The 27,983-nt window shown below is 36.2% G+C and overlaps 3 protein-coding genes and 2 pseudogenes across 3 annotated transcripts; 3 read left to right on the forward strand and 2 right to left on the reverse strand.

Moving 5' to 3' along the window:
• Window positions 1–12,227: 12,227 nt before the first annotated feature.
• LOC131657226 (uncharacterized) lies at window positions 12,228–15,083 on the reverse strand. The gene is made up of 4 exons (XM_058926686.1): window positions 14,910–15,083; window positions 13,407–13,500; window positions 13,194–13,298; window positions 12,228–12,781 (listed from the first exon to the last, which is right to left on the reverse strand). The coding sequence occupies exons 1-4, from the start codon at window positions 15,050–15,052 to the stop codon at window positions 12,512–12,514; spliced, it is 612 nt and encodes a 203-aa protein (XP_058782669.1). The 5' UTR covers window positions 15,053–15,083; the 3' UTR covers window positions 12,228–12,511.
• Window positions 15,084–15,976: 893 nt separating this feature from the next.
• Window positions 15,977–19,725, reverse strand: LOC131657227 (pentatricopeptide repeat-containing protein At4g33990-like). Its single transcript, XM_058926688.1, has 4 exons — window positions 19,092–19,725; window positions 17,278–18,490; window positions 17,074–17,145; window positions 15,977–16,426 (listed from the first exon to the last, which is right to left on the reverse strand). Exons 1-2 carry the CDS (start codon window positions 19,586–19,588, stop codon window positions 17,470–17,472), a joined length of 1,518 nt encoding a protein of 505 aa, XP_058782671.1. The 5' UTR covers window positions 19,589–19,725; the 3' UTR covers window positions 15,977–16,426; window positions 17,074–17,145; window positions 17,278–17,469.
• A 2,204-nt stretch (window positions 19,726–21,929) lies between these two features.
• LOC131593416 (uncharacterized) lies at window positions 21,930–24,053 on the forward strand. Its single transcript, XM_058865913.1, has 2 exons — window positions 21,930–22,184; window positions 23,336–24,053. The coding sequence occupies exon 2, from the start codon at window positions 23,350–23,352 to the stop codon at window positions 23,884–23,886; it is 537 nt and encodes a 178-aa protein (XP_058721896.1). The 5' UTR covers window positions 21,930–22,184; window positions 23,336–23,349; the 3' UTR covers window positions 23,887–24,053.
• Window positions 24,054–24,242: 189 nt separating this feature from the next.
• LOC131593413 (putative disease resistance RPP13-like protein 1) lies at window positions 24,243–26,161 on the forward strand (annotated as a pseudogene).
• LOC131593415 (putative disease resistance protein At3g14460) lies at window positions 26,161–27,418 on the forward strand (annotated as a pseudogene).
• Window positions 27,419–27,983: the final 565 nt, after the last annotated feature.

A 27,983-nucleotide genomic window follows, 5' to 3' on the forward strand; every position in this document is an offset into this window, starting at 1 on the left:
GTGATAAATAAAAGTTAAAGAGGATGAAGAGAAAATTTGATAAGTATTGGTGATAATATTAAATTACTTTGTACTTCGCGTACGTTATATATATATATATATATATATATATATATATATATATATATATATATATATATATATATATATATATATATATATATATATATAACTTATATACGTTTATGATTTATATATGTTTATGATGTCTCTCTACTTATGTTATCTTACATTTATCTATTACATCCCTTTTTATAAAATTAAAACACGGACTGGGCTGGCCTATGGGACCGCACATGCCTTTGATAAATAAGTCGGACTCATTTTATGTAGTTCATTAAGCAATCGGGTCGGGCCAAACTAACCCATTTAAACATATTAGCCCACCGAACTGAAGCAGATTGGACCGGACCAGCGCATTTGACAGCTCTAATAATGGCAACAAATATGTTAATACTAAGAATTTCTTCCCTATTGAAGAAAATAAAGAGAATTTCTTCACCCACCTCCTAACCTTCTTGCCCACCTCTGGTGAATTTACAACATTACCCCTTGTTTCGGAAGTTCATTTCCGAAACGGTACTTTTTTTTGAAAAAAAGGTGTTTTCGGAAATGAACTTCCGAAAACGTGTTTTTTTTAATATAAAATATTGATTTCGGAGATGCATCTCCGAAATAAAGTTACATTTTCAGAAAATGTGGTGTTTCGGAAGTTCATCTCCGAACTCACCCCCCATGATGGAATTCGGAAATGAACCTCCGAATTTATGTCTGGGCAGAAGAAAAATGAAAAACAACAACGATTCGCTTTATTTAATCGGGTGAAGATTACAACGATAATATTACTGAAAATTAAAGTTACATATTGTTGAACACGGGTAGGTGGGGATGAGTCAACATTTTGATAACGTCGTCCGCCGATCTTTGAAGTTTGGCGTCCAACTCGATCGGGCCTTTCGAAGAAAATCGGTCGAACGTTGTCCACATAACCGCTAAATCTTCGTCGTTCTTGATCTCAAAAGGTGTGAACTTAATGCCTCCCTCGTCGTTAAGCGATGGCGAGCGGTACTCGAGCTTGACAACCTTTCGATTCTCAGGATAGCGCAAAAGCGTGTTGAGCGACGGTATCAATTCCGCAAACGGCGTGTCGCGCGAGAAGCGAAATTAGAACGGCATCGGGTAGCCGGTTTCAAAGTAGATGAATGCTAGGTGGGGGTAGGTTTGTGTCATTTGTGTTTTGTGGTGTGAAGAGGATGAAGAAGAGTGTGTAGTATTTATAGACTTATTGGAGCATTGATGGCCCAACAAACCTTATCCTACCTCAGGGGACATTTCGGAAATGAACTTCCGAAAATAGGCTCCAGACATGTATATTTCGGAAGTTCATTTCCGAATTATGCAGAAACAGACTTAAATTTTACATTTTGTTGATTGCTTAGTGTGTTGTGTAAATTGAACAAATGAAATTGACATTAAACATAAATTAGACAAAGATGACATAAAACATAGTTATATTATATATGTATTGAATCGGTCCGATTTTACATGATAAACAATAATACATACAAAAAAAGATCGTTACAAACAAAAAACGATCCGGAACGAACTAAAATTCACCGAACCAATCGGTGGAACCTAAGTCCAAAACAGGCACGTTCTTCGACCGCTCTCTATTTTGCTCGCGCTCTTTGCTCATCATTTCTTCAAACTCCGCCATTCTCGAAACGAACGGATCCGGCCAAGTCTCCGCCTCATTTGAACGATGTGTCGTCCATTGACAAGAAGTAGCCGGTATTGGACAACCCGGTTTCAAAAACACTTGAACGAAGTGTCGCGATCGTAGATACCCGATGCATATGATTCGGCCCGACGCGTCCAACGGCGGCCGACTATGAAGTGGAAAGAAAGTCTCACTTAGTCCAAACCTCGTCAAATCGACGCACACCATATCATATGCACTTGCTATTAGATGACCCATCTCGGGGAATGACATCCACTTCGAAACCGGAGTGATACCGGTAAGTGATGGAACAAGTGCATCATGAATTTTTGCAAACTTTTCTTGATTTTCATATAGTCGGCCTTAGATGTCCCGATACGAAGTCAACTCCGCAATGAGTTCCCGTCGAACTAAAGTGTGATTATTTTCCCCTTTACCGAGCAAACCCGCAACGGCCCGATATCCACAATTGTCGTCGCCTCCAACATCAACGATGTTATCGATATATTTGTGCATAAAAAGTGGCATCTCATCAATGTAGACAATCGGTGATTTTTTGATCGGCGGTGTGCGAGGTGGCTTCGAAATACGGGCTCCTTTGTTACCACTACACGTGGACTTCGGTGTCTCATGAATTTCCGAAAACGATGCATCAACATGTTCAAAGTAGGAAGGAGATCGTTTTGTTCACGGTGTCCCATCCCCGACACAAATCTCCCTTGCTATCACCCAACCACCTCTTGAAGACCGCATGTGCGGATTCAACACGGTTAGTCGTGGTGCAACCAAGATGCCTAACCCGATTTGTCCAAGCGCACACGACTTTTTCTCTAACTTTGTCAAGAATGGTGGATTCGACGTAATGACAAAAAGTCTTAATGGAACCACACAAATACCTAAAGTGTACCAATTTCTCGGTATACACCTCTTCGGAGTATGCATCCAAAATTTCCCTCCATGCCGCCATTATCCTATCAACCACAACACCGGCTTTGACAACTTTACCATTTTCATCCGGCCTATCTTTTGTCCCAACCGCGGATTTCAACTTGCTTCTCACGTTGCAAGTTATGTGATACCTGCAAAGTAAAGCGGTAGATGTCGGGAAGACGGTATCGACCGCATTCATCAAAGCATTATCTTGGTCGGTGAGAATGACGTTTGGCATAACCTGTGAGTACAAGATTACACTCAAAGATGTTTTTGATTTATGGCAAACTCAAATGAGCATTCAAACAACAAGGAGGAATCAGAAAAGCAAAGCATTTGATCACTCATGAAAGCACAAGGTGATCCACTATGCATATAAGTCGACTCAACACAAGCTGGACATGAAAAATGCAGAAAATCAGCAGTTAGGTCGACCTACTGTCAACCTAGGTCGACCTAAAATGAAGGAAAATCCATATACCTCTGCTAGGTCGACTCACAGACCATTTAGGTCGACTCAAAATGAAGAAATCTTCATATCAGTCTGCTAGGTCGACCTACATGGCAATTAGGTCGACCTAATCTGTGAAAATGTCCCCAGAATGCATCAGAAGAGGATTCTGGTCGACCTACTCCTTCAACAGGTCGACCTAACTGGGAGCAAAAGTCTGCAAGCTCTGTTAGGTCGACCTAAGCACTACAAGTGGTCGACCTAACTGATCAAGAAAGTTCAAAAATCAGTTTTTCTTGGTTCTAACTGTTATGCAATCATATATATTGTGCAAGGGTAATTATTCAAGCAACAACCAACGACTGAAAGATACACAAACGCTTCTCATCTTCGTTCTTCATCATCTCCAACACAATTACACATAATCATTCTTGCGTTGCGGGTTAGTGATGAGTTCGATAACGTCCATGGAACGGAATTGAAGATTCCTAGTGGGTGAAGGTTTGTGGGGTTTGTTGGTGAATAAAATCTGCGGGTTTTGTCCTCCACGACGGGTGGTTCTTGGGGGTTTTTATCAAGAGGCGTTCATTGAGGATCCGGCTGAGTGTAACGATTGAGGAACGGGGAGTTCAAGGAATCAAGACACTGCAGAAGGGAATCAAAGTGAAGCTCTTGGATAACCTTGATCTTGTTCAAGATTAAGGGGGAAGAAGATTCAAAGGATCGACATAATTGGTTTATCGTTTATCGCTTTGTTATCTTCTTTGTATATACTACTTTCAACATTAATGAAAGATTACCCAATTTCAATTTGGAATTGGGGGCAGACGTAGTCGTAGCGAGGACGATCGACGAACTGCCTAAACAAATATCGTGTTCTTGTCGCCTTTACTTTCTCTTTTACTTTCTGTTCATAATTGGTTATAAGTGCAAAATTGATCAACGATTCAAGTGTTAAAATTGTGAATTAAAATTCTGCACAAACATCACAATTCACCACAACTTGAATCACTATCAATTTGAACCTATCACCAAGTGTTTGTGTTTTTGCTTAATCCAATCTTACTGCATTGCAAATCAAAGTTGTCAATCTAGAAGTTAATTGGATTTCAGTTGTTAAACGTATTGGTTAGCTATCATATTACTTCACCATCAATTCCACTTACTATTTGGTTTTGAAACACATACGACCTTTGCAATAGCGGTCCAGAATAGACGCAAGTCGATTCAGAACCGCTTTCGCTCAAGTCTGTAAGAAAAATCTGTAAAAACTTAGTGAGATCTATTCACCCCCCCTCTAGATCTATAGGCCAGCGTCTAACAAGTGGCATCAAGAGCTCTGGTTTATTCCGTGCTACGTGAAACACTTATTGGAAAGATGGCTTCTGGACCTAAAGGGGCTCATAATAGAGCTCCAGTTTTCAACGGAGAAAACTACGGCTATTGGAAGGATTGTATGTGTGTCCATATCAATGCAATTGATAGGAACATCTGGACAGCTATTGTCAATGGTCCATTTCAGATCACTATGACAAATGCAGCTGGTGCAGTTGTTCCAAAACCAGAAGATACTTGGAATGCTGAAGATGAAAAGAAATATGCATACGATTGGAAAGCGAGAAACATTCTAATCTCAGCTCTAGGAGTTGATGAATACTATCGCGTTTCCCATTGTAGATCAGCTAAAGCTATGTGGGACACATTGCAAGTTGCCCACGAGGGAACGGATGATGTCAAACTAGCTAGGATCAATACGTTAACTCAAGAGTTCGAACTTTTCCACATGGAAGATGGTGAAACCATCGAAAGCATGCAGAAAAGATTCGTTCACCTGAAAAATCGATTAAATTCTCTTGATAGACCTGTTTCCAATGCAGTTGCTACTAACAAAATCTTAAGGTGTTTGAACAGGGAATGGCAGCCCAAAGTTACAGCAATTAAGGAAGCAAATGATCTCAACACTTTAGACATTACCACTCTCTTTGGTAAACTAGAGGAACATGAACAGCATCTTAAATGCCTTGACATGCATGAGAAGAGGACAAAGAAAGAAAAGAACATGGAGAAAGAGGTAGAGAAGAAGTCAATAGCTCTAAAAGCTTCGAGCTCCAAGACCTCAAAACGAGAGCCAAAGGATAGTGACACAAGTGATGACGAAGACTCCGATGATGAGGAAATGGGACTGTTTGTGCGAAGATACAACAAATATCTAAAGAAAAATGGAGCAAAACATTCCGACAAAGGATTGATCAACTATAGAAAGCAATCAAACATGTTCAAACAAGATGACGACAACAAAGGAAAGATCAAAGGTCTTTGCTTCAATTGTGGGAAAGCCGGTCACTACAAACCGGATTGTCCATACCTTAAGAAAGAAAAGGAGAAGAACCAAAGCAAAGGTCATAACAAATCTAAAAGAGCTTACATAGCATGGGAAAGTGATTCATCTAGTGAAAACTCGTCAAGCGATGAAGAAGAATCAGCAAACCTATGTTTCATGGCTCATCAAAACAAGAAAAAGAAAGCTGTAAGTCATCTTAAACCTGAACTCGTAGATAAGGTATCTCATTCTCAACTAAAACTTGCTTTTGAAGAATTACATAGAGATGCAATTAAAGCTTTCAAACTTTTGGCCTCAAATAAGAAAATATTTTCATATCTTGAATCAAAAGTTGAGAAAACCGAAAGGGATATGGAAGCTTTAAAACAATCTATGCTAGACATTCAAAAGGACAAAGTTGAATTAGATCCTACATCATGGTTTGGTTGTGAGACATGTCACATTTGGCAAAAAGAAGTGAGAGATCTAAAAGCCAAGTTAGACAAGGCTCTACAACCAAAAGTGACTTTTGCGGTTGATCCAAACAAGTTCAAAAGATCGTATACTCCTTTATATAGTAAATACACTTTTGTACCAAAAGTATCAACTAGCAAAACTCCATATTCTCATCATATTACCTGTCATTATTGTTGCAAAAAGGGACATACCATTGAAAAATGCAAATTTAGGAGAATTTTAGTTCCTAAAGGAGTATTTCAATGGTTGCCTAAGTGCAACAAATTGTGTACTCACTACCAAGGACCCAATGAAAATTGGGGACCTCCCTCTTTAAATTAATCGTGCAGGAAAAGTGTCTTGACATTGCCGAAAGGTTGTGGTTCCTTGATAGCGGATGTTCAAGACACATGACTGGAGACCTATCTCTTTTCGTTGAGTTTCAAGCAAAGAAAAAGGGGTATGTCACCTATGGAGATAACAATCGGGGAGCCATACTTGGTAAAGGAAGTGTCCATCCACTGAAGACATTGTCAAGGATAAGGAAGATGAGGATGAAAGTATTGTAAAGAAAGATGCTGAGAGAGAGAAAGATGAGTCTCACAATGAAAATGAAAAAGAAAGCATCTCAAACAATGAAGAACTTCCCAAGGCCTGGACAAACGTGAAAGACCATCCAATTGATAATATAATAGGAGACATCTCAAGGGGCGTTACAACACGCTCAAAGATAAGTAACTTCTGCCATCATTTTGCTTTTGTTTCACAAGTTGAGCCGAAAAACGCTAAGGATGCATTACTTGATGAGCATTGGCTAATGGCCATGCAAGAAGAATTAAACCAATTTAAACGGAATGATGTTTGGGACTTAGTCCCTCATCCGGGAGATCATCAAGTAATAGGCACTAGATGGGTTTTTCGTAACAAACTTGATGAAAACGGTGTTATTACTAGAAACAAAGCTAGATTAGTTGCCCAAGGTTACAATCAAGAGGAAGGTATTGATTATGAAGAGACATACGCTCCTGTAGCACGTCTCGAAGCTATTCGCCTCTTACTTGCTTATGCTTGTTCTAAAGACTTCAAACTATTCCAAATGGATGTTAAGAGTGCCTTTCTAAATGGCTATATAAATGAAGAAGTCTATGTTGCTCAGCCACCCGGCTTTGAGAATTACATGTATCCAACTCATGTTTATAAGCTGAAACGTGCTCTATACGGTCTTAAACAAGCCCCTCGGGCTTGGTACGAACGTTTGAGCAAATTTCTCCTTAGTCAAGGGTACTCTAGAGGTAAAGTTGATACTACTCTCTTTATTAAAAGAAAAGATAAGGATATTCTCTTAGTCCAAATTTATGTAGATGATATTATATTTGGGTCCACTAATGCAAAACTTGTCAAAGACTTTTCTAAGCTTATGCAGAGTGAATTTGAGATGAGTCTCATGGGTGAGCTAAATTTCTTCCTTGGCCTACAAATCAAGCAACTCAGTCATGGAACGTTTGTGAATCAAACTAAATATTGTACGGAGCTGCTCAAAAGATTTGGAATGAGTGAAGCAAAGGAAATTGACACACCTATGGCAACAAATACAAATCTAGACAAAGATGAGAAAGGTAAAGAGGTTGACGTGAAATTATACCGAGGTATGATAGGTTCACTATTGTATCTTACTGCCTCAAGACCAGACATCATGTTTAGTGTGTGTATGTGTGCAAGATATCAATCTTGTCCAAAAGAATCTCACTTGAAAGCTGTCAAAAGAATTCTGCGATACTTACGTGGAACTACTACATATGGCCTATGGTATCCAAAAGGAAATGAGTGTCATTTGGTAGGATTCTCCGATTCAGATTTTGCTGGCTGCAAATCCGATAGAAAAAGCACTAGTGGAACGTGTCATCTATTCTCAAACTCATTAATAAGTTGGCATAGTAAGAAACAAGTATCGGTTGCATTATCCACTGCTGAGGCAGAATATGTAGCTGCTGGAAGCTGTTGTGCACAAATATTATGGCTCAAGCAACAACTTCTTGACTTTGGTATTAAGCTAGATCACATACCTATCATGTGCGACAACACAAGCGCCATAAACTTGAGTAAAAATCCTGTCTTACACTCACGTACCAAACACATTGAAATAAGGCATCACTTTCTACGAGATCATGTAGAGAAAGGAGACGTTACTTTTGAACATGTAGAAAGCAAGAAGCAACTAGCTGACATCTTCACCAAACCACTAGCAACGGAGCAATACTTCAACATTCGTAGGGAATTAGGGATACTCGATATCTCTAATTTGGGATAATTACGTTTGTTTTCTCTTAATATTATTTCTTTACCTTATGCATATATCTATTTGTCTTGCTAACATTTTTTTTAGCATAAAGGTAGTTCATCATCAAGCCAGGCGTCATATTGAAAAAGCGGTAACGTAATTGTTGTTCACTTCCAAAAATATTATTGATACTATAATATGCTATCAATTAACATGCTTATAGTGACCTCATGCATAAAAACTGCTCCTGCTCACATATGTGTCTCATTCTACCATTAACTACCTTTTACCTACTACACTACATGCTAGCATTATTATCTATGGTTCTCTTGTTACTCTTCTATTCTCCTGTTTTCTCTTTTTGATGTTGACAAAGGGGGAGATAGATGCTGGATGTACGGGGGAGCTTTGTTGAGAGATTGCCCTGTTGAAAGATAGATGCTGGATGTACGGGGGAGCTCTGTTGAGTCCTTGTCACTTACTACCAAAGCTTTTGACTATTGGTTTGCCATCATCAAAAAGGGGGAGTATGTGAGTACAAGATTACACTCAAAGATGTTTTTGATTTATGGCAAACTCAAATGAGCATTCAAACAACAAGGAGGAATCAGAAAAGCAAAGCATTTGATCACTCATGAAAGCACAAGGTGATCCACTATGCATATAAGTCGACTCAACACAAGCTGGACATGAAAAATGCAGAAAATCAGCAGTTAGGTCGACCTACTGTCAACCTAGGTCGACCTAAAATGAAGGAAAATCCATATACCTCTGCTAGGTCGACTCACAGACCATTTAGGTCGACTCAAAATGAAGAAATCTTCATATCAGTCTGCTAGGTCGACCTACATGGCAATTAGGTCGACCTAATCTGTGAAAATGTCCCCAGAATGCATCAGAAGAGGATTCTGGTCGACCTACTCCTTCAACAGGTCGACCTAACTGGGAGCAAAAGTCTGCAAGCTCTGTTAGGTCGACCTAAGCACTACAAGTGGTCGACCTAACTGATCAAGAAAGTTCAAAAATCATTTTTTCTTGGTTCTAACTGTTATGCAATCATATATATTGTGCAAGGGTAATTATTCAAGCAACAACCAACGACTGAAAGATACACAAACGCTTCTCATCTTCGTTCTTCATCATCTCCAACACAATTACACATAATCATTCTTGCGTTGCGGGTTAGTGATGAGTTCGATAACGTCCATGGAACGGAATTGAAGATTCCTAGTGGGTGAAGGTTTGTGGGGTTTGTTGGTGAATAAAATCTGCGGGTTTTGTCCTCCACGACGGGTGGTTCTTGGGGGTTTTTATCAAGAGGCGTTCATTGAGGATTCGGCTGAGTGTAACGATTGAGGAACGGGGAGTTCAAGGAATCAAGACACTGCAGAAGGGAATCAAAGTGAAGCTCTTGGATAACCTTGATCTTGTTCAAGATTAAGGGGGAAGAAGATTCAAAGGATCGACATAATTGGTTTATCGTTTATCGCTTTGTTATCTTCTTTGTATATACTACTTTCAACATTAATGAAAGATTACCCAATTTCAATTTGGAATTGGGGGCAGACGTAGTCGTAGCGAGGACGATCGACGAACTGCCTAAACAAATATCGTGTTCTTGTCGCCTTTACTTTCTCTTTTACTTTCTGTTCATAATTGGTTATAAGTGCAAAATTTATCAACGATTCAAGTGTTAAAATTGTGAATTAAAATTCTGCACAAACATCACAATTCACCACAACTTGAATCACTATCAATTTGAACCTATCACCAAGTGTTTGTGTTTTTGCTTAATCCAATCTTACTGCATTGCAAATCAAAGTTGTCAATCTAGAAGTTAATTGGATTTCAGTTGTTAAACGTATTGGTTAGCTATCATATTACTTCACCATCAATTCCACTTACTATTTGGTTTTGAAACACATACGACCTTTGCAATAGCGGTCCAGAATAGACGCAAGTCGATTCAGAACCGCTTTCGCTCAAGTCTGTAAGAAAAATCTGTAAAAACTTAGTGAGATCTATTCACCCCCCTCTAGATCTATAGGCCAGCGTCTAACATAACCTCTTGATCAACTAATAAAGACTTGCAAATTCCCAAGGCCCAAGTAAAGTTTTCTTCTTTTTCACACTCCAAAAAAGCAAACCCCACCGAATAAGTCTTTTCCGTCGAGGTCACACCGACGATCTCTAGAAGAGGAAGCCTATACTTGTTTGTCTTGTACGTCGAATCCATGACTAGAACGGTTGGAAATGTGTTGAACAATTTGATACTTTCGGGATGAGTCCAAAAAATATCACGCACGGTAACTTTGTCCTCGGAGGTTCGGAAGCTTGAAACATAATTGTTATCGCCTAGAAGTTTCAAAAGTTGTTGCATTTCCGACCGAGGGTCCATATTTAAAACCTTGAGATTGTGCCGTTCATTGTAAACTTGCTTGATATTTGAAACGCTACCCCGGTTTCTTACGCTTCAAATCGGCAAGTATGTTGCGAGGCGCCACTTTGACTATCGTTAGGTCCGATATCACTTTCCTCTCTTCGCGGGACAAACGACACGCCATTGGATGTCCGTGTAACTTGACATCCAAGGCATGATTATGAATTCCACAAATTACGGTTAACCGCCAGAAATCATCAACCCTCCGAGTGGCACGCAACTTAAACGGACAACCGCACTTTCTCGATCTCGTGTCCTCGTGTTTTAGCACACGGTTTGATTGTACATAACTACCACCCCGTTCGCAATTCAAAACAACGAAAGCTTTTCGCCTACTATTTCCGTTGTCCGACCTTAAAATAACAATTCCAAATCCATGTTTGTTAGCTTCCTTCCGAACCCAATCAATCAATTGTTCGCGACTACCGAAGCTCCGATCATTTGTAAATTCTTGCCGAACATCAACCGCATTGATCATAGGATTAACGTCGATAACCAGATCGTTATTAACGCTAACAATTACGGGAACTACTGCGTCATCGACTTGCACAATGTTGTCCGGATGCACCATACCTAACAAATGAATAAATTAGCAAAATTGGCCAAAACTGTTTTTTTTTAACTGCCAGGGCATATTTCGGAAGTTCATTTCCGAAATTTATTAGGTGATATATTTCGGAAATGAACTTCCGAACCATATCAGTTTTCAGCATAAATTTGTTGAATCAATGTAGTGAAATAGGGGATGAAATGAGAGATGTTTACCTGAAACTGCAGCTTTCTATGCTCCCTTTAACGTGATCAACGGTTTGAAACTTGATTTTAGGACGAAAAATTGATGGAGATTGATTGAGTTTTAGAGAGGGTTTTGAGAAGTTTTGGAGAAAAATGATGAAATAGTGAAGGAGGGAAATTTGTATATGCAGCAACAGTTTCGGAAATGAACTTCCAAAAATATGCACGGATTTTGAATTTTTTTTTTAGTTCGGAAATGCATCTCCGAAAACATCAAAAATTTGGTATTTTCGGAGATTCATTTCCGAAGTCAAAAAAATAACTTCGGAGATTCATCTCCGAAGCAGGGGTAGATTTAGTTTTTCGCTGGGGGTGACCCCCATAGGGAGGTGGGTAAAGAAATTTTCAAAATAAATTGGAAAACAGAAAAACAATTAAAATAAAATTATAAAAATCTGAAAAGTACAACTAAAAAACAAATAAAATAAATTAAGTGTCTACAATTTTTTTTCGAAAATATGAAAATAGAAAATAAAACAAAAGTTAGTTCATGTATAATTGAAACTTAGGCTCCCATAACATATTGACTCTCCACAAATTCTTATTCAAAAGATGCTTGTGCGAAGTGACAAACAAATCCAATAATGGATAAAGAATACAGACGAAGATGAATATGTTTTCCAGTTACACAGAATACAACTTCAAAGTGAAACAAATACAATTTTGCAACGGATACATTTACCTCTGAATAATGATGCAAAATTAAGAGACTTAACTCATTATTTACCTAAAGTCCTAAACACTGAACACTTTAGATCTTGATCGTGATATATCAGCTATCGCCGAGTAGTTTTTCTTATTAACAAGGATAGAATCATAGCAAAAAGGCAAAGTGCAAAGAACATGAATTACCCTACTCGTTTTTCATAAAAACAAAGTACAGTCAACCAAAACTTGAGACGTTCGGATCAGAGTACTCATCCAAATAACCATGCACTTCCATAAGGTAACAAACTCTTAAAAACACATGTAAATAAATTTTCTTGATATTCTTTTGTCTATTTTAATCTAAATTGCCTGTGACAAAACAAAATTCATGAACTGCATTTTAGGGTGCCTATGTACATTTCATCGATATTTGTTAGCACAGATCATTACAGTAATGAATCGGCAAAGGCGGCTCACTCTGCTTCAAGTGCTGCAATCTCATATCTGACTTCTTCTAGATGTTCATTTATGACCATGACAGCATCCTGGACACCTCTAATAGCTTCGTTGAGAGCATTATCAAATTCGGCATCCGCTTCTGCTTCTTCAGTCCCAGAAGCTTCAGTGATTTCCTTGACATGAACACACTCATGCTCTGTATGCTTTGTAAATTTGCAATTGTCATGGCTCACCAGTCGTTCAGATGGCCGACCAGCTTTCTTTAACAGCTGAATGGTAGCTGTCTTTAAAGTGAAGTGATAGTCAGCAAAATACCAAACACTTAAATAGAGAGTTAAGTGCAGTAAAAAAGCATGAAGAGTTCACAAACATTAAGGCAATTAAGAGCAAGAAGAACAACAAACTGGTATCTGTTGTTTTAGCATTAAAAAAATAAATTTTCTCTGTATTTTTAAAAATTACATATGTTAAAAAACTTGCTCTGAAGCACTGATGCGCTTGAATGAATGGCCAACGATGTTCCAATAATACACAATTAAAAAAATCATGAACATACACGGTAGCATGTTTAAGTTTGAACATTAGCATTACCCATAGAGAAAAGAACACAATACAAGAAAGAAAGTTCATGTGCATCAATACAAACAGGTGAGTTTGTTTTTAGTAAAAAGATATGTCCTTAAACTAGAGGCATACCAGATGCAGTTTTTGCTTTTCCTGATCTTGAACAGCTCTAAGGATTTGTGCTAGATCAACGCGGCTATAGTCAGGACTCTGAAATAGTGACTCTATTTCGAGGACCTATGCTAAATCAGAAAAGAAAATAAATGTTAAAGAAATGCAGTAAAATTAACCATTTTTTATATATATTAAATTAAAAGAAGATAATGTTAGGATCAAGTGTCAAACTTGTTTTGAGCAATCATTAAACTCTTTAGTGATTCCACTGCAAAGCTGCTGGTAAGCCAACTCTCCTCCAGAAGTCATGTAGTCAGAAAAACCACTGCCAATAGTCAAATTTCAATGTAATTAGGAAGTATTTGACAAGTAGAACAAAGGGAACATTATCATAGATCCAATAGCCTTACTGCTACACTCTAATATGAACTATATGAATTTTCAATTTTCATAGTAGAACAAAGGGAACATTTCTTCATATTTTTTTATTTTAATTACACAATACGAAAAAGTTTTGTCAATAGCATGCTATAGCGGCATAACATAGTAGAGCTGCCCCTGGTCGTTATAGGGCACACAATAGCGGAGAAATTTAGTATAGCAGCTGATGCAGCAGCCAAAATGTTGCACTTCGGAATGAGGTAAAAAATTCCAAAAAGAAACCTCAAAATTCAAATGTCAGGGCTTTTCAGTATTCCAAAAAGAAACCTCAATTAAAATACATCATAACAGACAGCCATTAGGGTTCTCCTATCTAACACTATCTCATTACTTTTATCATTTTTCACCGATCGATACTCAAATCCAGTTTTTGAGTTTTACGTATAATTATAGTACACTATTGTCGTAGTGTTTGAACAAGTTGTTATTGTTCCTTCATACACTATGCAGTACAACCTGTTGTCAACTAAGAGCAGATGCAGCGGCCAAAATAGCAGCATCCATCCGCAACCACTATTCTACTGCACCTCAAAATGAAGTAAAAATTCCAAAAAAGCCCTCAAAAATCAAACGTTGGGGCTTTTCAGTCAGGGTGTTTCAAGAATTTTGCAATTAAAATAATACCATAATTAACAGTTAGGCTTCTTCTATCTCACCCTGTCTCACTCCTTCTATCATTTTACCACCAATAATCACATCTAGTTAGTTTATTTTTTATGAATTACAGTACAATAATGTCGAAATGACGCCATCGCTTAGCTTAATTAGAACAAATTGTTATCGTCCGTGACAGGCTGTTTGGTATAAACTGTCGCCAAATATCAGCGGTAACACGCTATGGCACATAAGCAAAGCACCTATGAAGCCCTGACACCAGAAATACAACACCGACACTAACACATCGACACCAATAATAATTTAAAAAAAAAAAAAATTAAACATAATTATAAGTGTCAGTGCCAGTTTCAGACTCCGACACGACACGAGTCACATACACTTTTTTTTTACAGAGATAAGCACAAATCGCCATCAACTCTAGCTGTATAACAACTTCAATATATAATAATTTTGTGATATTTTCAATTTCCTTATTATTATTTTTTTGCTTCTGGCTTAAACACGAACCCTTAATCACTAGACTCACTACCACGAATATCAACGAAGCCATAACTTCCAGATCAAAAAAATCGCAGAAAATCACTATAAAGTAAAATTAAAAAACAAGTTGATTATTATGCAATTTCGCGAATCCAAACAAAACCTTGCAATTGAGCAAACTAGTAACGAACGAACCTTTTGAGTTTGGAATAAGCTTGGGCTCTGCGTTGTTGAATATCGAGAAAATCGCGAAGCAGATGAACGATTTTGGATGGATCAATCACTTCCATTGTGTCGTTTATCGAAACCTTCTTCCCAAAATCCAAATCCTCTTCCATTGATTCGGTCTTTCACTTTTTGTTTCAGTTCGCTTAGTTTTTTTTTTTTTTTTTTCGTTTATTAAAACGGCGTTATTATGAGAGCTAACTTGTGTCGTTTTTATGACGTAAACGACTTGGTTTGTAAGTCGTCTTAAGAGAAGCTAAGAACTATTATGGAAACTACACCGTTTTAGAGCTTATTTCCAAATTAATCAATTAATTGTATTTCATGGTTACTTTTAAATTCTAATAACATTTGAGCATACTTTTTAAAATGAAAATTATGACATTAGTGCTCCCTTCCTAAATTATACGATAGTTAGAGCATTTTACATAAATTAAAAAAATATAATTAAATTTACCTAAAAATGAAAAAAAAATAATGTATAATTTTGTAACATTATTTCCATTAATTATATATAAAAGAGAAATTAAAAAATGTAAAAAATAAATAATAAAAATGGAAATATAGTTCGCAAAAAATCATTAATGTTGTATGAAAATTATTAAATGATTCATAATTTCAGATATACTTTTTTCAAAGTGATTTATAATTTTAGATAGTGGTAGTATTTATTTAATAAAAATTAAAATTATTTTAGTTAAACATTATATAATCTGATAAAATAAAAACTGTTTACTAAATAGTGCAATTCTTTTGTTACTTTCATCTAATATGGTTCTTCCATGTAATTTTATCTTTTCATATAGTTTAAAGAATTAAATTAATTATATATGGGAAACAAAAATCATGTGTAATTTCACGATATTTTCATTAATGATATAATAGTAAAAAGAAAATAAAAATTAAAAAAATTAGAGTCATACATAATAAAGAATATAATAGAAGGAATAAATCATTAGTATATTATAAATAATATAAAATAATTTATAATTTGAAAAAAAATTACAAAATGATATAATTTAATGCGGGTAGAATATTTTGATAACACCACATTTTTATGGAAATACTGGTAAAGTATCAATCAAATTGAATATGCTTAGTGTGCTTATGAAAACTTCGATCTTGGAAAATTAAATTACAGATCTCTTGTTACAGCAGAGGCTCGAGATCCACTTATAATCAGAGAAGCAACTGGATTTCACATAAAGTGTCAGCAAGGAAGGATACTGTAGTTTGCTTTTATGACTTCCAGTATATGAGGGAGGAGCCCAAAAGAACGGATAAACCAGTCGTTGACAAGCAGCAGCTAGTAGGCATTGTTCACTGAAGCTGCCAGTAAAATGCATACCCCAGATAACCGTCCTATATGTTCGGATCCTGTACAATAGGAGCATCAATATAACTTCCATAACCCTTGGCATATCTATTATATCCACTAGCACCCTCTGGTTTCGATCTGGCTGGCCAGAAACAAGCATCTGAAGTCACTGAAGAGAATCAGAAAGACATTAATACTAAGTTAGCAAAGAGTTTTAACAATAGGATCCAGTGAATATAGGATCTATTTTGACAATAAAACATTATTATGGGAAAGAGAGAAGATTGTATGGTGCAAAATTGGATATGAGTACAAAATAGAAGCAGCATGTTCAAAATAGAAGCCAAATATAAAATACAAATGATATAAAAATGGAAGAAATCTAGTCATGGAAAAGACACCATGAAAATAAAAAAGAAAAATAACTAATTTAATTAAAGGCACAAATTATTTTTTTATTGAAGAACAAAAAGCAAAATCAGACTAACTGAAAGGAATGAGCAATTTACACCTTTAATTACACGAAGTTGTGCCTGGAAATTGCTAATGATACAATAGGAGAAGAACCCAATCAACATAAAAATGCTACACCGTTTGATAACATGTAGTTTCTGTTTTTGAAAATCAAAGCCAAAAAATTGGCACTCCTTAAATTGTTTTTCTCATGGATCGGAGATTAGAAGCACAAGGGAAGGATACAGAAGACATTCAGAATTTTAGTACTTACGGTATATCAAACAAGTATAAATTACTAGAGAAGGAGAAAAAGAAAACGCCATAAGAATATAATAGACAAGGCATAAGTTGATTACTGACCTAAGCAATGGCCATTTCAGCTGAAATCAGTTATGGGCTTTGAGATGGTAGAACTGCTGGATAGTTGACACCCTGTTTTAAGACAAAAGGAATTCTATAAGATTTATTAATAAACTAATTTATCTATCATTTTATACCAGATTTTTAAAGAACGTTACAGGAAGACATAGTTTAGACGGCAGATATTCAAAAGCGAGAACTAACATTTAGCATACTTCACAGAAGATTATGTCAGACATAAAGCTTTGTGCATAATATTGGTCGACAGTCGTAACCCAAAAGAATCATAACTTAAAACCATAACATTTAGCAAACACATTCAGTTAATACTGATCCCTTCCTGATTCTGCTCAGATAAACCTGGCTGCAGTGTTTTACAAAGCCAGCTGCAGTGTTTTACAAAGCCATGACAAAGGTATCATCATCATGTAGCAAATATCCTATTCCCAAATCATTGGTCGATAACTGAGTATTGCTAATTTCATATAGTATCTGGAAAATCATATGAGAAAGTGGATGAGAAAGGTCTCCTTGGTGAAATTTATATTCTCTTCCTGCAATATTTATCCAGCTACAGCCCGGAGTTTTAACCAAACCTAAACCCTTCATCTTTGCTTTAACAGTTGAAACATCACGAGTCATACCACGAGACTGATAAATTCTACACAAAGTTACATAGTTGCTAGTATTATTTGGCTCTAATTGAAAGAGATGATGTGCTGCAATTTCTCCAATTTCGACATTCTTGTGCATGGCACAACCAGCAAGAAGAGCACCCCACATGCTTCCTGTCACTGACAAAGGATTCATTCTTTCCAACAACTGAAGCGCTTCCTCAAGACACCCACATCGGCCAAAAAGATCCACCATACAGGTATAATGCTCAGCAGTGGGTTCAAATCCATAATCTGAAATCATTGAGTCGAAAATCTTCTTGCCTTGATCCAACAAACCAGAGTGGCTACAACTAGATAAAATAGCTGTGAGAGTAACAGCATTTGGTCTAAACCCCTCATTTATCATCTTCTCAAACAGAAAAACTGATTCCTCCCCCTTTCCATGCATCCCATAACAGGATATCATAGCCGTCCATGTCACCAAATTTGCACAGCTCACAGTCTTGAAGATATTTTCTGAATCTTTCAAGCTACCACATTTTCCATAATTATCGATCAATGCATTCGCAATGGGAGCATGAGCATCAAAACCAAAGTTCCTAACACTAAAGCCATGCACTTCCTTCACTTTCAACAAATCCCCTTCCTTCCCACAAACACTCAAAATGCTAGGGAGTGTCATGTAATCCAACTCAATCCCATTTTGATGCTTCAACATTTCTCGGAAACAATGGACAGCATCAGAATACAAGCCAGCCTTTCCAAACCCAGAAATCATCAAATTCCATGTCACTGAATCCCTACAAAAAAATTTGCAAAACAAGTTATTCTATTTACATCGAGACAAATTACATAAACATGTGAAGAGAGACACTAAGTAGGGTAATTAAACGTCATTTTTGTCCTGTCATATAACTTTAACCATTGAATTCACTAAATGGTACAATCAAAATCATATGCACAGCAGTTGTCTACATGTTTGGGCAAGCAACAAACATGCATCGAAGCACATTATACACAAGGCCACAACAAGAAATTGTTGTTGTGTCGTCGCATTTCAAATGTGACTGTCCAGCATGTTCGATACGTACACAAATACAACCTGTAGCTATTGGAGCATTGGTGCACCTCTAAGAGAGCATTTGGATATACAATTTAACTAAGCAGTTATTATAATAAGAGCTTATGTATAAAGTTGTTTCTACAATTAAAGAGTAAATAAGAGCTTACGAAAATAAGCTATCTGGCAAAGCTTATCAAACCAACCTTAAAACAATCCATAGACATGTATCATAAGCTATTTTAAAATCTTTTCAACATTTTATGTCATAAGATAAGTCCAAATAAGACCCTTAGTGAGTGTGTGTCACTATAACATCGATAGTAAATTATTTTGCGTACCGAGGAGCGTTATGATTGTTGAACACAGACAAAGCCTGAGACATGGTACCACATTTGACATAAAACTCAAGGACAGAGTTATTCACAACAACAACTTCCCCATACCCAAGCTTTATAACCAAACAATGACACATCCATCCAAACCAACTATCACCTATTCCAATAGAAATCTTAAACAAAGGAGGCAAGGTGTAACGATCAGGCAACAACCGACATTGTTTAAACCCTTCAAAAACGGTTAAAGCATCAAAATATATCGAACTGTGAGTGTAAGAAGCAATCATGATGTTCCAAGAATGCATATTTCTTTGTGGCATTCTGTCGAACAGTTTGCGAGCGTGGTTGATTAGGCCGAGTTTTGTGTAGGATAATAAGAGGTCAGTTTCGAGAATGACGTTTGGGAGTAGAGATTGGAGGAGGGTTTGGGCGTGGCATTGTGAGGTGGTGGAGTGGGATGTGCAAGTTCGAAGTAGTGATGATAGGAATTTTCTCGACATTGTTGTTGATCGTGTTGTGGAGTTGGTTTAGTGAAGGTGACACTGATGATGGTTAATGTTGTGAATTGGCAGTTATTGTTTGAGAATTTTGAGTTTAACCAAAGTAGATTTTACTTTGATGGTCGGTTTTCTGGGACAATGTGGTCCGCCGGATGAATCAAACGGTCTAGAGCAATAGAGATGTTAATGACTTTTTAAATTAAAAGTTAAGATTTTTAACCACTCTGATCCTGTTTTTCATTGATCACAATAGAAAGATTAAAATAAATAAATAATTTCCTCTTCTTCTGCTTCATCTAATGGTCAAGAATTCATATAAATTAAATAAAGATAATTTTTTTTTATCATTTAAGTATATATTTGAATCTATTTTGATTCTTCAGTTTTCAAAAGTGTCAAGGTAGTCTTTTAATTGTTCAAACAATGTTAGAGAAGTTCTTTCCGTCTGTTTTGGTCAAACGTCGTTTAGTTATGTACGCGTGGCAGCTGAGTTGACAGTTATCCTTCATCTTCTTCGTTTCCATCTCGAGCTTCGCACATTCTTGTTCGTTTTCTTCACAAATCAAATTAGGGTTTATGAATTGGATGATTCTCAACTGAAATTGTTCATTGAAATCGAAGATTTAATCTGTTATGAATTCTAGGCGCTATTCGAACCTATCTAAACAGAAGAGTTGCGCAAGTTTTGATTCAAATGTATACAGAAGCTCAAATATGTGATGGAAGCTCATTTGTCATTATGGAGACATGACTATTCTTCGTAGGGCATCAACTGTTACAAATTTTGGAAAACAATTATGCGGTTTTCAACATTTCAATGTAAGAAGGATTTTGAATGTTATTTTACTTGTTGTGTCAATTGAAATAAACATGTTATTTGTTTTGATTCGTAGGGTTCTACATAAGTTGGATGTGAATTTTTTATTGATACTACAAAGATGTGGTAGATGAGAAAGACTAGTTTTTAATGAAGCAAAAATGTAGGTTGGAGAAACTAACAAAAGAAGTTGATGCAACAAAAGTGGAGGTTGGAGAAGCTAGTAAAAGAAGTTGATTCAGCAAAAATGGAGGTAGAAAATCTTAGGGTTATAAATGAGGAACAAAAGAAAGAGATGAGGAAACTTGAAATTCAATTGAAAAAGATGGTGAAAGAGGGAAAAATTCGGTAGATCATGTTTTGTATTGTTGTCTCGGTGTTGGTATTGAAGATGTTCTAAGATTGAAACATTTTGTGTAATTGTTCAGTTGATTATTTTGTGTTAGGCTGTATCTGTTTGTATCAAGTTGTAACAATTGAACAATTTGATGTTTGTATATCAATTGTTATCATTTTGAATGAAATAAAAGTTTGAATGAGATATTTTTAAAGTCATATGAATATGTATCAATTAGTATAATGCCTTTGCACCAGTTAATGTTGTTAGAAATTGAGTACAATGTCTTTGCACCAGTTAATGTTTGAACCAATATAATGTTGTTAGAAATTGAGTATAATGTCTTTGTACCAGTTAATGTTTGAAGCAATATAATGTTGTTAGAAGTTGAGTATAATGTCTTTGCACCAGTTAATATTTGAAGCACTATAATGTTGTTAGAAATTGAATTGTTTATATCAGTATACATCAATTTACATTATACCAAAATAGATAAGACAATGCTCATTTGCTTTTTACCAAAAAAAGATACCATAATGCTCATTTGTTTTTACCAAAAACACATTACTAATACTTGATGTATACACCATAATATTTGTCATTGCATTGGTTAAAAATACCATTACGTCCAAAACACTTTACATAAGGTTCAACAGATAATCTTAACTTAAACTGAGTTCAAAAGACAACAAACAACTCTAAATTAAACTGAGTTTTCTTTTTGGTGTGGTTCTTTTTGTTGGTGTAGTCATTTTTGTTGTTGGCCCAACTGCACTCTTAGCTGCACCCAATCTAGTTGTAGATCTTAGTGGTATAAATGGTGTTGATGTCCTCTTAACATATAGCTTCTTTGGCCCCTGGTTGAATAGTTGGTTGAAATACCCTCTTAACAGTTACCTGCCCTAATTGAGTAAGTTGTTGAGTAGATTGCTAAGATACTTGTTGAGATGATATATACCTTGTAAATGAATTTGCTATCTCACCGACAATAGTTCTTCAAATGTGTGAATGCACAATCAATTGATTGCAACAATTTCAATTTTTTCATAACACTCAATTCTATCTACTATTTGATTAAAATCAAATGATTCAATATAAACATGACATCTAAAATTGTAAAATTAAATTAAAATTTATATTTTATTAAATCATTAAATGGTGATCGAACGCCAATACTTCAAATGTTTGAATACATGCTTAATTGACTCCAGCAAACCCAACTTCTTCATAACTCTCGTCTACCTAACCAAATCAACGGCCAAGATCCTCTTTCTTCATAAGATCAAATTCTAGCCTCACGATTAATTTACTCTCCCCACAATCCTTTCTCTCTCATCACTTTTCTTTCTCTCTCCTTCATCCAAACGGCAAAACCCTCGTTGCCACCACCGTGTTCCCGTGCCGGAGTCACAACCTCCACCCTCTCTGTTTCTCCTTCCTCGGTAAGCTCATTCAGTCCCCTTTTTTTCCTTTTCCTTCGTTTTCCCCCAAATTTTGACCAAACCCTAGATTTCGTTGTCTATAAATCATGAAATCAAGACTGTTTTAATGCATTCGTTTCATCAATTGTTAAATCCCTAACCCAATTTCACTTCTTTGCAATCAAATCCTCTTTCCCCCAAAATTTACTTCGAAACCTAATCATTTAATTTGATAATAGATGCTTACATTAAATGTGTCTAACTATTGTATGGAGTATAACGTATTGAATTGGGATTGATTTTTTGTTTGGTTCCTTATAATTTAAGGGGCTTTGGTTTTTTATGCTTGAAAAATTGCACAATTGCATTATGATTTATGAGTTACTTGAAAATTTTGCATTTTGAAGATCAAGTGTTTAAAATGGAAGCATTTTGTGTTTGAAAAGAGTTAGAAAGTTGTCATTTTCTGGGTTATATTTTGGAACAGTCCCTGTTTGAAAATTTGTTAGAAAATATTGAGGCTTATTTTTTAGTGATAGTCGACTGAAACTTGATTCTTAGATATATGTTACGAGTTTTTGGTTAAAGTTTTGCGAGTATTAGTTAAGATTTTAGTGCTAAAAAATTATTTTAATTGAGGAATGTGGCGCCTTCTTAAAGATTTTTACAGCAGTCAGTGTAGTCAAGATTGAGTGTTAGATCCTAAGATCGTATGTTTTTACGTGCTAAGGATGTCTGAGAGTTCTACGATCACAGAGAGATCAATTTTGTCACTGGAATAGTCAAGATTGGACTTTTTGAAGTAAGATCGTTAAAAAAATTGCTGGGTCTTTTTTGGGCTTTTATTATGATTTTCATGTGTGTGTATATATGTATCAAATTATCCCTTTTCTCTTTGGTAGGATCTTATGTGTCGTGCTAAAGACCTAAGTTTTAAGATCTCGTGCTTGACTGACTACATTGACAGCAGCCACTAATATTGTTTGAGATTTTCTCCACTTATGAGTGATGATTCTATGAAACTAAACATATGATTCCATGGATTTTAAGATTTCCAAACAAGAGAATTTGTGAAAACTTGGTTTGAATAGTTGTAATTAAAATTGCAGTACTTTTTACATGACATAGTATGAACATTTGCCTGTTTATGGCCGATTCTATTCTGAATGCAGACAACCTTGAGAAAATGATTATTGACAATTGCGACATTGAGGAAACTCATTATGAGGTTCTCAATATTAAGGAAGATGCAGATTATGAAGAAATTCGTGCTAGTTACCGTAGTGCTGTACTCAGCTTACATCCTGATAAGCTATTGAAGACATTTGATACATCCGGCAGTAATCAAACAAGTTCAGAGAGATTTCTCAGAGTTCAAAAGGCATGGGAAATTCTAAGCGATTCAAGCTCACGTTTATTTTATGATAAGCAGCTACAAAGTTCAAGGCGGGATGTCTTGGCTGCTGAGGTTGCAGAAGATTTAAGCTTACATGATATGGAAGCTGAAGATGCCGATGAAGCATTAGAACTGTTTTATCAGTGCCGGTGTGGTGATTACTTCTCTGTCGACTCGTTGGAATTGCTAAAAATGGGGTATTCTTTGTTGAGAGATGGAAGCAATATATCTATACTCAATAGTGATACTTTACCGGGATCGGTGATTCTTCCTTGTGGATCTTGTTCGTTAAAAGCTCGTCTAATACTCAGTGTGGATAACCATTGAAAATTATCGACATTTTTTGTATATGTATGGATAACCAATGAAATTATTGGCAAATTTTGAAACATTCACTTGCATCTTTTTGATGAAACATGCTAACTGCTAAGTCATGGTTTTGTGCACATCCTTAATTTGTGTAGGGTTAAGGTATGTTTTTCAAAAGATTGGCAGGCTGAATTTCTTTCAATTTAATCAATAATTGAATTATTCAATAAAGAATTATTGTAGGATTTTTTTTAAAGAATAGAAACACAAATTGTAAATTTTATAGAGATTGAAAATATATTCAACCCATAATTTTATCATTTAAAAAAGGATTGTGGTAAACAGTCCAAAATAACACTAGAAGATAAAAATAAAAAATTTGCCACCAAAAATGTTAGCAATAGTAAAATTAGTTTTATTTATTAATTTATGGTAAATTTTTATTAGATTTCAAAGTTTGAATTTCAGATCTCTCAGTTTCAACTTCCCTTACCTCACCAACTACCAACTTGTTTGGGACACCTATTGACTTATTCAAACATAGAAAAAAAAAAGTTTTTCGTTTTAATCAAATGAAATATAATAGCCATAGAAAGAAAAAAAGTGACATAACAGAGTTTACTTCTAAACTTATTTTCTTGTAAACCTGTTCTCACTCTTGTCAAGCATAAAGAACTTCATGGCAACTATTGTTGCAGAAGCATTCCTATCAGCTTTTGTGGAAGTGTTACTAGAAAAAATGATTTCTCACGACTTTATCAACTTCTTTAGATGCAAAAAGCTCGATGTTTCACTCTTGGAAAAGCTAAAAGCAACACTCTTGAGTCTTAAATCAATACTAAATGATGCCGAGGAGAAACAAATCACAAATCATGCTGTCAAACAGTGGCTGGAGAATTTGAGAGATGTTGTCTTTCAAGCTGATGATTTGTTTGACAAAATCAACACAGAGGCGTTAAGATACAAAGTGGAAGCTGAATATCAAAGGAAAACAGTAAGTGCTAAGATGAAAAACATATTCTCTTCTAGTTTCAAATAGTTAAATTCTGAAATGCACACACTCTTTGAAAGATTGGAACACTTTGCACAAAAAGGACACATTCTAGGATTGAAAGAAAGTGTTTCGTGCAGTGTTTGGCATAGAACTCCGACAAGTTCTGTTGTAGATGAATCTACTATATATGGAAGAGATTTAGACAGAAGAAAACTTAAGGATTATTTACTGTCAGAAAATGGCAGTGATGTTGGTAAAGAAATAGGAGTAGTTTCCATTGTAGGCATGGGAGGGATCGGTAAAACAACCCTTGCAAAACTGCTTTACAATGATTCAGAAGTAATGGAGAAATTTGATTTGAAAGGTTGGGCATACATATCAAAAGATTTCGATATTGTTCAAGTAACTAAAACTCTTGTGGAATCTGTTACTTCGAAAACAAATGATGCAACTAACATGAATACTCTGTATTCTGGATTTGTCACCTCAAAAAGAACCGATACCAGTGACCTGAATACTCTACAAGTGCAATTGAAGCAAAGTTTAAACTATAAGAAATTTTTGCTTGTGTTGGATGACATATGGGATCGGCGCTATATTGATTAGAACAATCTTAAGGATATCTTTAATGCTGGGAAAATCGGAAGTAAGCTCATCATCACAACACGAGATGAGAGAGTTGCGCTGGCCGTGCAAACCTTTCTTCCGATTCACTATTTGACACCTCTAGGAAGAGACAAGTGCTGGTCTTTACTTGCCAAACATGCATTTGGAGCATGTAATTTCCAGCAACGGTCCAAGCTAGAGGTGATTGGCAAAGAAATCGCTAAGAAATGTGATGGCTTACCATTAGCTGCAGTAGCAATTGGGGGTCTTCTTCGCATTAAATCATCGGAGGATGACTGGAATATTGTATTAAAAAGTAATGTTTGGAGTTTGGAAAATGTTGAGGTGTAACCGGCTCTTTTTTTGAGCTATCATTATCTTCCGGCACCTTTAAAACGGTGTTTTGCTTATTGTTCAATTTTTCCCAAGAGCTCCAAGTTGAAAAAAAAGACGATAGTTGAGTTGTGGATAGCAGAAGGCTTAGTACTTCAGTCTAAAAGTCAGAAAAGCTGGGAAAAAGTAGGAGAGGAATACTTCGATGAACTAGTGTCAAGGTCACTAATACATCGACGACTAGATGATGGGGTAGCGAGCTTTGAAATGCACGACCCTCATTCATGATTGCATGAAAGGGTACGCCATTTGTCATTCAATAGAGGGAAATATGACTCGTACAATAAATTTAAGAAATTGTATGGACTAAAAGGTTTACACACCTTCCTGGCCTTACCATTACAAGTATCATCACATTCTTGTTCCCCTCCTTAGAGAGACTAGAAATTAAGGATATGCCGGAATGGGAGGAATGGAACTTGTTTCCACGTACAATTATAGAGTTTCCTAATCTAAAATATCTATCGATGGATAGATGTCCAAAACTCAAAGGAAACATACCAAGCACACTTCCATCTTTAACCGAACTTCACTTAAGCAATTGTGATCTATTGTCGAAAGCAACACATTCAGAAGATAACAGCAACATTATTTTAAGGCCATCAAATGTATCCAGCCTACTGATGCTTTCTCTCAATTCTCTTCAAAAGTTGACATTAGACCGTTTTCCCTCTACATCCTTCCCAGGAAATGATCTACCCAAAACCTTACGATCTCTATCTCTACATTATTGTGAGAACCTGGAATTCCTCCCTCACGAATCCTTGCGCAATTACACATCACTTGAGTAACTGTCAATTGAATACTGTTGTAATTTAACGACATCCTTTACCTTGGGCTCTCTCCCAGTGCTTAAGAGCCTATATATTAAAGGTTGCCAAAATCTCAAATCAATTTTCATTGCAAATGATGCATCAGAGAGTCTTTCATATATTCAAAGTATCCAAATACGGTGTTGTGATGAATTTGATTCATTTTTCTCCGACGGATTGTGCACTGCTAACCTCGTTTGTTTCAGTGTGTATGGGTGTAACAAGCTTCTTACATTACAAGAATCAATCGACACTCTCGCTGGCCTTCAAGAATTGAGTGTTTTCAACCTTCCAAATCTTGAACATTTTGCCGCAGAGGGATTACCTGTCAATTTACGGAAACTTTCTGTTGGTGGGATTCGTTGGAATAGAAAGTGTAGTTTGGAAGGTATGAATAATCTTTCTGATTTGGAGATTGGAGGTGGTGACATTGTGAATAGGTTGATGAGAATGGAAATGTCATTGCTACCGTCTTCTCTCATGTCCTTACACATTTACCACTTGATGATATAGAATGCTTGGATGGAAAGTGGCTTCACCATCTTACCTCTCTCAAAGACCTTGAGATTTCAGATGCTCCGAAGCTCAAATCATTGCCAGAAGAAGGGTTTCCATCCTCTCTTTCCGTAGTGAATATCTCTGACTGTCCATTGTTGGAAGCAAGTTGGCGGAGAAGAAAGGAAAAGAGTGGTGTAAGATAGCCCGTATTCCATGCATACTTATCAACTACAAAATGATCTCATGAGCGTCAAGGTGAGTTAGTCACAATTACTATTTATTAGTACTACTATCTTTTCCAATGTGTCCTCTATTGGCTTTTTTTTCATCATCTTTGTTAATCCATGTTGAAACTGGCCCTACGCTCCAAGATTTGATTCCTATTGTAGTTTTATTAAGTTTCTCATAATCACTTTCAAGTTCATGAAAACTATTGTATAATGTTCCATCCATAGCTTCTTTTCTCTGATTCAAATATTGCACCAAATGAGCCCGTGGTTGAATTCTTAGTCCTAATCCAATCAGCTAGCATCAAAGGTGTCATCTCAATTGTATGAGGCAAATAAGGAATAGTTATTAACCCGGTTGAATAAATCGATCTCTATAACAAAACTATATAGTTATTAAATCGGTCGGACCAGATGACTCGATCTCTATAACAAATACGAGAAGGGAGTAACACCTATTGTAGACAAAACATTTTCTACAACTATCTTAATCAATAAAAAGTATTATATCTATGTGCATTATACGCTACAATGTATCCACAATTTTAAATTGTGGTTGCGGAGACTCAGATCGCAGTAGCAGAC

The sequence above is a fragment of the Vicia villosa genome, linkage group LG3 (genome assembly GCF_029867415.1).
Source record: "Vicia villosa cultivar HV-30 ecotype Madison, WI linkage group LG3, Vvil1.0, whole genome shotgun sequence".
Classification (NCBI taxonomy): Eukaryota; Viridiplantae; Streptophyta; class Magnoliopsida; order Fabales; family Fabaceae; genus Vicia; species Vicia villosa.

Excerpts from the sequence above, each read along its gene's own strand:
- LOC131593416 (XM_058865913.1), top strand. The coding sequence starts at position 23,350 with ATGATTATTGACAATTGCGACATTGAGGAAACTCATTATGAGGTTCTC.
- LOC131657226 (XM_058926686.1), bottom strand. The coding sequence starts at position 15,052 with ATGGAAGAGGATTTGGATTTTGGGAAGAAGGTTTCGATAAACGACACA. Across the intron at positions 13,299-13,406 it reads TTAATGATTGCTCAAAACAA|GTCCTCGAAATAGAGTCACT; the intron begins GTTTGACACTTG and ends GATTTAGCATAG. Across the intron at positions 12,782-13,193 it reads AAAAGCAAAAACTGCATCTG|ACAGCTACCATTCAGCTGTT; the intron begins GTATGCCTCTAG and ends TTCACTTTAAAG.
- LOC131657227 (XM_058926688.1), bottom strand. The coding sequence starts at position 19,588 with ATGTCGAGAAAATTCCTATCATCACTACTTCGAACTTGCACATCCCAC. Across the intron at positions 18,491-19,091 it reads AACAATCATAACGCTCCTCG|GGATTCAGTGACATGGAATT; the intron begins GTACGCAAAATA and ends ATTTTTTTGTAG.